This window comes from Helianthus annuus, chromosome 2 (assembly GCF_002127325.2).
Source record: "Helianthus annuus cultivar XRQ/B chromosome 2, HanXRQr2.0-SUNRISE, whole genome shotgun sequence".
Lineage (NCBI taxonomy): Eukaryota > Viridiplantae > Streptophyta > Magnoliopsida > Asterales > Asteraceae > Helianthus > Helianthus annuus.
In genome coordinates, this window is record NC_035434.2 from 35,192,110 (window position 1) to 35,203,150 (window position 11,041).

The 11,041-nt window shown below is 34.7% G+C and overlaps 1 protein-coding gene and 1 long non-coding RNA gene across 4 annotated transcripts; both read left to right on the plus strand.

Moving 5' to 3' along the window:
- The first annotated feature begins 1,808 nt into the window (after nt 1-1,808).
- On the plus strand, nt 1,809-7,770 carry LOC110915199 (cytochrome P450 81Q32). Its single transcript, XM_022159863.2, has 4 exons — nt 1,809-2,319; nt 2,762-3,157; nt 3,330-3,640; nt 7,433-7,770. The coding sequence occupies exons 1-4, from the start codon at nt 1,816-1,818 to the stop codon at nt 7,740-7,742; spliced, it is 1,521 nt and encodes a 506-aa protein (XP_022015555.1). The 5' UTR covers nt 1,809-1,815; the 3' UTR covers nt 7,743-7,770.
- On the plus strand, nt 5,167-7,129 carry LOC110915210. Of its 3 annotated transcripts, none has more exons than XR_002578817.2 (4): nt 5,167-5,384; nt 5,589-5,900; nt 6,398-6,594; nt 6,753-7,129. It is a non-coding gene; the product is annotated as an uncharacterized LOC110915210 (long non-coding RNA). The 3 variants fall into 3 exon arrangements; XR_004885365.1 differs by having other exon boundaries at nt 5,169-5,384; nt 6,456-6,594; XR_002578818.2 differs by having other exon boundaries at nt 5,169-5,384; nt 6,456-6,594; nt 6,777-7,129.
- Nucleotides 7,771-11,041: the final 3,271 nt, after the last annotated feature.

Consider the following 11,041-nt stretch of genomic DNA (forward strand, 5'->3'; position numbering starts at 1 on the left):
TCTCTGTGCTTAGGAAACACTTTAGTTCTGATGAGATACAGTCTTTTATTATTATTGTTATTGGTTTTATATTATCTAATACCATATATTTAAAATTACAAAAATTAAAACTAAGTTTTATATATTAAACAAGTTTAATACACGGTGTTTTAACCTAATATCTTAAATTCTTAATATAATTAACTCTAGTAATTTATTTGCACATTACCAACTATTATTATACCTATTGATTTTTTAATTATTTAAGATTTTGAGCAACTTCTATCGTGTTAAATTATTTATCATTTCTTAAAAAAATATATATAAATATTACTTATAAAAAATAAATAGATTTTATGTTAATTAAGAGATATAATAAAAAGATGAAAATAGAAAAACAGATTTTGTAAAATTGAGAGATATAATAAAAAGATGAAAATAAAGAAATAGATTTTGTTAAATTGATTTAAATTTAAAGGAAATTAGGTGTTAGTACCCAAAGGTGTTACATTAATAAAATAAAAAAGAATGGAAGGGTATTTTAGTCGTTATATTGATAATTTTGGTGTTAGTACCGAAAGGTGTTACAAAATTGAAACCATAAAACCTTAACCTGTTAGAAAAAAAGTTAGTACCTAAAGGCGAAACTAGGTATAAACCACAGAACCCATTTATGTAATTAACTCTTTTTTTTTTTCACTTACTATATTTATCTTAAATACTCAACTCTAATTAATACATCATTCATGATTGAATATACAATTAAAATCAACAAAATCATATGCGATTTTCTACAAAACTTCTGCTACAATATCTATCAAGTAAACGCCTTCTGTTCCTCTCGCTGTACTGTTATACACAAGTGGAAAGAAAGACAAATATAGGTAAGTCCTTTATTTTTTTTTTCTTAACTTAGTAGTTGTTGGTAATCATACTATGTTGAATTTAAAATCCTGTTCAAATTAATCATGTCCAGTCTGACCAAAGTTGTTAATTGAACACAATAAGTATAATAGTCCTAACACATGTCCATGTGAAGAAAATGTGTGTGCGCTAACACTAACACACATGTTTAATTAGGGTAGTAAATAAAACCGAACCAAACCAGAACTTTGTTCATATTCATTCATTTCAACTTAATTGGACAAATAAACACTTCATAAACACATAACCACACGAAATTTTGTATTTATGTTCTTTGTTAAGGAATTTATTATCGTGTTTGTTTAAGTTAGTTCATTAATTCAATAAATAAACATAAACAGACACCAATGAACATATAGCAAGTTGAGAACAAAAGTAACATTTTTAATCCCAAACGTTATACGTATATTAATTAGTTGATCGTGTTGTTCGTTTTCACCCCATATTTACCTCTATTACCATTTTTTAATTAATTTTTTTACAATTAAGTAAGTTTACCTTTAAAGTAAATAAATGACAAATGGATCTCTCATAGCATAAAAAGTAAGTTTGTTTGTTTGTTTTTTTTTTTTGTGAATATTGATTTTTAATGTTTTGAGTTGAATTATAATGACAAATGAATATTGATAAAGTCTATACTTCTTTTATGACAAATGGATCAAATGCATATGCTATTATGCTCGTATAATATTCTCCATTTTTTTATTTCAAAAAGAAATCAAAATGAATCAAGAGAAAATCATAATTGATCTTCTGCAAAACATTTCCAACAATCGTGGAAAGTCACTAAACACTTAATAATCATCATAGTACGAATCCTCGTCTATCAAGTCAACCCCTCATGTTCCTCTTCTTGTCTATATAACCACAACAATATTCCACCGTTAACACCATCAACCAAAAGCTTCAAAAATGGAGATTCCTTATCTATACATCTCCCTCCTTTTACTTGTAGCAACATGTATCTTCACATCCCACATTCGCCGTAAATCCTCAAACCACCCACCAACTGTCTTCCCCACACTCCCCATAATCGGCCATCTTTACCTTCTCAAACCACCACTCTACCGAACCCTAGCCAAAATCTCCGCCAAACACGGCCCAATCCTTGGTCTTCAATTAGGTTTCCGACGTGTCCTCGTGGTCTCCTCCCCTTCTGCCGCCGAAGAGTGCTTCACCAAAAACGACATCATTTTCGCCAATCGTCCGAAGATGTTGTTTGGAAAAATCATAGGTGTCAATTACACCAGCCTCGCGTGGGCGTCATATGGAGACAACTGGCGCAACCTCCGCCGCATTGCCTCCATCGAGATCTTATCGGCCCACCGACTCAACGAGTTCCATGACATACGTGTCGAAGAAACTAGACTTCTGATACAAAGACTATTATTCAGCTCGAGCTCGGCTTCGTCTCAGGTAAGTTTGTAGGGCTCATTTTGGATTATCATTTAGCTCGTTTAGCTAGATAACTTAATTAGTTTGTCTGTTTATTTATTTTTTTCTTTGTTTTCATTGTCACGGCAAGCCCATGGGCGCCGAGGACTCATTTACCCGCTGTCTACAGATTTTAAATATTTAAGTATTTATTTTATATGTAACTTTTTTTGCTCGTCTACCCACTATTCTTATGTAATTTGCCCTGTTAATTGGAATAAAACAACATTTAATTAACTTTTTTTAAATAAAATACTATAAAAGTTAAAACCTAGTAGGATTTTTAAACACATGAAAGATAACAAAAGTAGAAACCTATGAATTTCGGTCATTCTCAAACCCGATAACCTGAATTCACAATGATGGCCATTTTTCATCTTTACATATTTGTCAATTAACAAGCTATGGATTCACTTCATCTTAGGTGAGAATGAAGTTTGCGTTTTACGAACTGACGTTGAATGTGATGATGAGGATGATCTCCGGTAAGAGGTACTTTGGCAGCGATAATTTGGAGTTGGAGGAGGAAGGTAGGCGGTTCCGGGAGATACTGGATGAGTCGTTTGTGCTGGCCGGAGCTTCTAACGTAGGCGATTACTTGCCGTTGTTGAGTTGGTTGGGTGTGAAGAGTTTGGAGAAGAAGTTGATTAAGTTGCAGGATAAAAGAGATGTGTTCTTTCAGGGGTTGATTGAGCAACTTAGGAAATCTAAAGGGGCTGAAGATGTAAATAAGAGAAAGACCATGATTGAACTGTTGTTATCGTTGCAAGAGTCGGAACCTGAGTACTACACTGATGCAATGATTCGAAACTTTGTGCTGGTAAGATCTTTTTTACTCAAATTTTAATTTCAATATTGCATTAGAAAATTATAATTATAATTGAATATTAAGTTGAAAATCACGTTAATAGTATATATATATTGAAAAATCTCAAATTTTATGCACAAATGTGATTTCCAAATCATGATCGATGAGTGGTTATTGTATTCAGGTTTTATTAGCTGCAGGGACTGATACATCGGCTGGAACCATGGAATGGGTTATGTCACTTTTGCTAAACCACCCACAAGTTTTAAAAAAGGCACAAAACGAAATCGATAGTGTTATCGGCAATAATCGTCTAGTTGACGAGTCGGACATACCCAACTTACCTTACCTTCGTTGCATCATAAACGAGACATTACGATTGTTTCCTGCCGGCCCTTTACTGATTCCGCACGAGGCATCAAGTGACTGTGTTGTTGGTGGCTACAACATCCCTCGTGGGACAATGCTGATTATTAACCAATGGGCCATACATCATGACACTAGTACATAATTGAGCAAAAGATGCTATGGGTGTTTTCAAAAGATGCGGTTCCCCTCTCCAACCGCATCTTATAGATGTTTTATAAAAGATTTGTTTGTTTTGAAAAAAAAGCATTAGACAAAAGATGTGGTTTTTATGTAACCGCATCTTAAGGGTGTTTTAAAAAAGCTCAAGAGCCAAAAGATGCGGTCCTAGAACCGCATCTCTTGATATAACAGTAATAAATAAAACCTAATAATAAAAAATAGTATTATGTAAATTCTATGATTAATAAATAAAAACTATTTATAAAGATAAGTATATACTAATATGATTGATTTTGTTATTCATGATATTAGATAACAAAATATAAAAAAAAGGTATCCTTATATTAATTTACAACATAACTGAGAAACAAGAGATTAACGGTGACGACATTTATACTTGACTTTCCTTCCCAAAATCCAAAACGCTTCCAGTTAAATGTTAAGTGTTGGTATCGGTGATGAACTAACATGATACCATCTAAACCATATCAATATCAATTAGGTTACGACTGAACATCGTTACGCGTATCAATACAAACACTCGCGCGTAGCGCGGGCTAATTCACTAGTTGATAATTAATAATAATAAACAGATATTTTTCTTAGGATAACCAAATTAGGGACAGTGGTGCTCAACTAAGGTTGTTCATGTTCCATTATTGTCAACGAAGGGCGTTTAGGGTGATCAATGGTCCACTAGGATGGTTAATGGGCCACTTAGGGTCAGTGTTAGTTAACTCGTTCGATTTCTAACCAATGATTTTAATGGTACTTTTTTTTAACGACATTTTTTTTATTCCCTACTGTCTATGAGACTTGAACCCAAAACCTCCTCCTCTCATAAAGTGTTTAAAGGCTTTGCGTTTGGCAGTAGACCACCACCCCATTGGTGGCCAATGGTACTTAATCAGAGTTAATACTTGTCCCAAAGGGTTAATAATAGTCAATTAGGGTCAAAGTTACTTAATGGTTAACATTAAGGTTTAATATTGGTAACTAACTATCAAGGATGATCATATAAGGTTAATAACAATCAACATTGGTTAAGTAATCACTAAACACCTTAGGGACTCAATAAAAGTTGGGATTATTTAAAATAGGCGGGTAAAATCAACAGGCTTGTCGGGGACTCAATTGCAACATATATAATACTACAGGGTTCCTATTGAAAGGCAAACTGGTCATTTAACCTTAAAAGTAAACTCGGTTAGTGAGGGGTGACTCAGATGCAAGCACTTTTTATTACTCTGGGACTCAAGAGTAAAAAAAGGATTTTGAGAACTCGACATACTCCTGAGCAGAATGATCAGTGACGCAAATTGCATTTAACTCTATTGTTATATAAGTTTTTGTTTTATTTTTATAATAAACATTTTATTATTCTTACATTTTTTAATTAAACAAAAAAAAAAAACTTTTGATTTTTATATCCCGCCTCAACAATTTCATTATCCCTCCAAAAGTTCCCAAATACTCAAATACCCCATGTTTCTCTCAAAAATTCAGTCTTCCCCCCAAAATCTTTGTTTCCATCACACACTCATTCTCATTTCCCCCTCATGGAAGGCTTTTAAATGTGGAAGCGTCGGCAAGATCGAGATGCAGGTTAACTACCCACTGCGATCTCTGTTTGTTGTGTGGGTCAGTGCTGATAGTCGCTGATGTTTTTGTAACCGAACAACGAGTGAACGGTGGTTAGGGTTGAACATTCGTAAGTAATTCTTAGTGCTAAACTCGAAATTGATTTCTGATTTGTGATCTAATATGCAGGTAGAAATTACAGGTCCCGTTGATACCTGTTCTATAAAAATCTATCAAATAGATGATTTAGTGTTTACTGTTTAGTCGGTTAAGGTGGACATATTTATCACCCGTTAAAAAGATGTTTTCTAATGAAGTGATTTAACTGTTGTAGGGACGAAATAAAGGGTGTCTTGTGTGCAAGAAGAAGATGGCAACTCCTCTCTCAAAACACTTTCTGGATCTTGTCCTGCCCCATTTAGAAATCTTTTGGAATATGTTGTTAATTTGAAGTTTGATAAAGAGCCTTCTTATGCAAAACTTTCGTTTGATCTTCTGAAAGTAGTTATTTTTCCTAATTACATGTCAAATTGTGTGTTAATTTGTTGGCCTGTTATATGGTATTTGTAGGTTTATGAAAAGAGCTCACATCATAGTACTTTGGTTGTTTGTTTGAAGTTGTGAAAATGAAGCTCTCTAACGGAAGGTCTGTTCTTTTTACTTTAATCATATATGCAATCAACAATTGAACTGCCATGCTTCATTTCCATTTTGGGTTAGATTTCAACATGTTATTTTTGTTACTGCACATGTGATTTCTTATTTCTATGCACTTCTTATATTCACATACTTGCCATATACTTGCCCCTCGGCCTATGTATGACCTCATCGTAGAACATGTATCTTCCGAATTGGTTTGTTCACTTTTTCTTCTCGTATCCTATGGCCATATATATAAAAATAAAAGTTCACACAATTGTCATATTACTGGTTATCTTACATTCATATGCTTTGAATCCTCTTTTCTCTTACTAGAAATGTCAAAATGAGTGGTTCGAGTGTGTGTCAAACATGTAACTTTTTTAGTATGGGTTACGGGTCATGGTCGGTTGGGCTGACTATTCACTTTTTTAGTCCATTTCTTTTAACGTTTCAATAGTTCAGGTGTTAAAGATGAATACTAAAACTGTTGTTCATCTATAGATTTGAATATGATTGATGAATTTGTACGTGATACTTGTGAATTTGGCTATGATGAAAGGTTGATGGATAAGCCAAATAGTACAGAATAGAAGTCTTCCTCCATGGAAATGCAGTATATATATATTATAAACTTGGAGGATGATGGTGGGGACATGGTGCTACTCCTACACTAACTATTTTTTTCTCATAGTGTTATGGTGAGTTATGAAAAAATAGAACACTCAATTCCATTGTTCTCAATAGGGTAATAGGGTGTGAATATGTGATAACGTATTCAATTGTAAAAATTAAGAAAGTTGGCCACTTCAACGGAGTAAAAAATGATATGCTTTGAATTCGTGTTTGTTTTTGATAGTTTGTCTATGAATATGGCTGATAGTTTAGAGACGGCGGCTTCCGGTATGGCATGGCCCGGTTCGTGTTGCTATACAACTGGAATTTGATTTTCACAGGGCCATCTACAACCTCAACACTTTTTTGGTTAGTTGAATGAACTTTTTCTCTTCTACGATTCCGGTTGTAAGTATGGATTAAAGACATTGGTTTGGGTTGAAAGTATGAAGATGTCTGTCGGTTCGGTTCAGGAAGTTATTGTATATTACTTTCATCTTTAGAGTTATATGTATTATTGTGTTATTGGAAAACTTTTGTAATATTGTGTTACTTTGAAACCTTTGTATTTTGTAATCTTGGGTCATATTATATTGGTTCTAATTTAATTTTGTTCTTTTTTGTATATTTTATTTTAATTTTTACACAATTTATTAATTATGGGAATTTATTAACAATATATATACATATATATATTATTTTACTCTAAACACCAATAGATGCGGTTCTAGAACCCCATCTCTTGAGTATATTAGGAAAATGAGTTTTTTTGATAATATATCAAAAGATGCGGTTCTAGAACCGCATCTCTTGTAACCGCATCTTTTGGCATATAGCTAAAAGATGCCTTGCCATAAGATGCGGGTCTAAAACCGCATCTCATAGCCAATTTAACCGCATCTTTTGATCAAATTTGTACTAGTGTGACCCGAAGGTGTGGAATGAACCAGAAACGTTCAAACCTGAAAGGTTTGAAGGGTTAGAAGGGACACGACACGGGTTTAAGTTATTGCCATTTGGGTCTGGAAGGAGGAGTTGTCCAGGGGAAGGGTTGGCGGTTCGAATGCTTGGAATGGCTTTAGGGTCAATTATTCAATGCTTTGATTGGGAACGGACGAGTGAAGAGTTGGTTGATATGACCGAAGGTCCTGGACTCAACATGCCTAAGGCAATACCGTTGGTAGCCAAGTGCAAACCACGGAAACATATGACGAATCTACTATCCGAGCTATGAGTTGATTGAGGTTTTATTTGAAAACAAGGTGGTGATATGATGGTTCCTAGTCTTGTTAAAGATTTTGAATTCATGTATTCGTATGATTATATAGCATTAATAAAAATTAGAAACCTTACATAGCATATACAGATGCAACATATAGTGTAGACTGATTAATGTCCTTGGTCATGGATTTTGTGGACATGCAAATATAGAGATTTGTTTGTTGAGGTGAAACTAATGTATTCATGATTGGATTGGACCCGGATAACCGTTTTAACAATTTATATTGCTAATGTTAGGGTGTTCACGAGTCGAGTCGAATCGAGTAGACCTTTGCCCGTTTATAAACCGAACCGAGCGGAGCGGCTCGTTTAAAACCGAGCCTCTAATCAAGCGAGCATTTTTCGAGCAATAAATATTCTGAGTGAGCGTCGAGCGAAGTTCAAGCGATTTGGACAACCGTATCGCCCGATTTAAATTTGCTGAGAGAGAACGTGACAATGTTTGGTCTCAAGTTTTTATGTCTTTAAAAGCATGCACATTTCATTGTATAATATTTTTCTTAAGAAAAACAATGGTGTGGCTGATGAGGCGATGTTCATATTGCGCGAACAGTTACGTTGAGAGTAGGAGACGATCGACTTAGGGTAACGACATGAAACATTGAGGCGATGATCAACCTGTCGTTTATTGGTTTAGGGTTTAACTTTTAAATTTGATATTAATTTTTTTTATTGGCGTGCTTGGGCTAGTACATATAGATATAGTTGTAAATTTGTATATACTATATAGTGGACCAAAATCTAATACAATGGTATATATAAAACTATAAATTTAATTTATATTAAAGTATATATGTATGTGTAATGTGTGTACATATAGGTGTGTGTGTGTATATTTATGTATAATTTATATTTGTGTATATACATGTTTATATATGTATGTCTATATGTATATATATACTAATTAAAAATAATAATTCGAGCCGAACCGAGCCAAGCGGACCTTTGCTCATGCTTGGCTCGCTTACAAACTGAACCGAACAGAGCGGCTCGTTTCCAATCGAGCTTAAATCGAACGAGCATTTTCCAAGCTGTAGGTCCACCCGGAGGATCGAGTAACCTCTATTCCTGTTTTCCGACAAACCCGAGAGTGCGGAATCTGTTAATGCACTTTAGGTGATAAGTGCATGTCTCCCATTTTGTAGGGTCTTTATTGTACATATATTGAAAGATAGTCCTAGCTTTATCCTTGGACATTTTGTCCAAGGTTTAGGATAGACTTTTGTCTGAGTTTTGTTTAGGACAAAAGTCAGAGTTTTGCTTTGTGTAGTTTCTTTGTCCGGGCTTTCTAGTTTGTCTTGAAAGTCCGGGGTTTGCCTTGTATTTATACCTTTATGTGGAATAGACAAGGTGGCGATTCTGTGTGAAATTCTGTGCACCTAACCCTAATCATTGTGTGTGTTTTATCTGGCGGCTGCTTTGTGTGAGTGACGTCATTTATCTTCCTCATCAAGAATACTCAGTGTATTCTTGATTTCTCTCACAAATCTTTGCATTCTAGTGTTTCATCTACAGTGGTTAATCATCAGGTGGATTCCGCACACCTGTTGGTGGCTTTAGCTGAGTGAGATCTTGGATTAGGAGGCCTTACAAGTGGTATCAGAGCAGTGTGCTCATACTACTGTAGGTGTTTCTTAGTTTGAAGGTTTTTGTGAGAAAAGTTCAAACTTTGATAGGGTTTAGTGAGTGTTTAGTGAGTTTTTGTATTTTATTCATGATTCTTCATTCATATCTAGTGATTTGATGATTGATTTTGAGTAGTTCGGTGATTTTTAGTGTTGTTCTTCATCTGGGTTTTACAGGGGTTTTGGTTCTTGTTCATACAGTGTTAAAGGTTGAAAAGGATTCCTAAGTTTGATCTTTGGAAGCTTTGTCCGTGGTTTAAATTCTGTGTTTGTGTCTCCGGGGTATTGTTGAACCAGTGTGAAGTCACATTGGGGAGATAGTCCGGAGATTGGTTCTTCTGAGTTTTGAGATACTCTTACCTGTTCTGAGTTTCAAATCTCTGTCCGAATTTTAACTTTATTATTAGTCCGAATTTTGGTTTAGTGCAAACTTTACCTACCTAGTCCGAGTTTCTTTGGGTCTGGGGTTTAGGTTTTGCTAGACATATTTACACTAGTCCAAATTTTGGTTTAGTCCGAACTTCAACCTTTTATTTATTATTATTAAGTTTAACTTTTGTTTATTAGTGTTAGAGTCCGAACTTTACTTTGTGTCCGAATTTTAACATCAATCCGAATTTCAACATCAGTCCAAATTTTAACATCAGTCCGAATTTTAACATCTGTCCGAATTTCAACATCAGTCCGAATTTTAACATCAGTCCGAATTTTAACATCAGTCCGTATCTTAGGAGTCAGAATTTTATAATATATTAGGAGTCCGAATTTTTAACTTGTTTTTTAGAGTCTGAAATTTTCCTGGAGTCCGAGTTTTCCTTTGTTAGGGAGTCCGAATATTTTTTTGTGTCCTTTATTAGGTGGTCTGAGTTTAAATTCTTAACAGTGTAGTGTCCGAGTTTTTCTGTTTGTGTTTTATTTCAGGTTTTTGTGATCCGGGTTCCACACTCTGATTAAAGCTCAGACATTTCACTCCGTGTTTTCTCTCCGAGTTTGGACTTAGAAAAACTCTTCAGTGACACAATTCTTGCTTGGTAACCTACTGTTGTTTTCTGAAATAGCAAACAACAATCTGACTGCAATGGTGCAAAACCTCAAGCACAATGCTGAGGTAGGGAGTAACGACAAACCTCCTTTGTTGATAAACGAGCTTGATTTTCCTGAGTGGAAGGAGCGTTTCGAAAGGTATGTACGAGCAAAAGACATCAAAATCTGGTTGTGTATCGTTAAAGGATGTGGAGCTACTCCAGTACGTACGTTGACGATTGATACGTATTTGGCACTCACTGACGACCAGAAGAAATTTTATGACTGTGAAGAGAAAGCTATGTCAATGATAACGATGGCAATGACACAATCTATACTTCATACATTCCGTAAGAGAAGTAGCTCAAAGGAATTGTGGGATAGTATGATCCAGCTATATGAAGGAAATGAAATGTACAAGAAGCGACGTCTCGAACGTTTGAAGACTCAATTTGTTGTGTTCAAGGCTTTAAGAAATGAATCATTTGATGACACAGTGAACCGGTTTTATCGTCTGTTGAGCGAACTTGATAGAAGTCAAGAGGGTATCTACACTGAATTTGAGAAGGTTGAGAAGTTTCTGAATTGTCTTTCCAGAGAATGG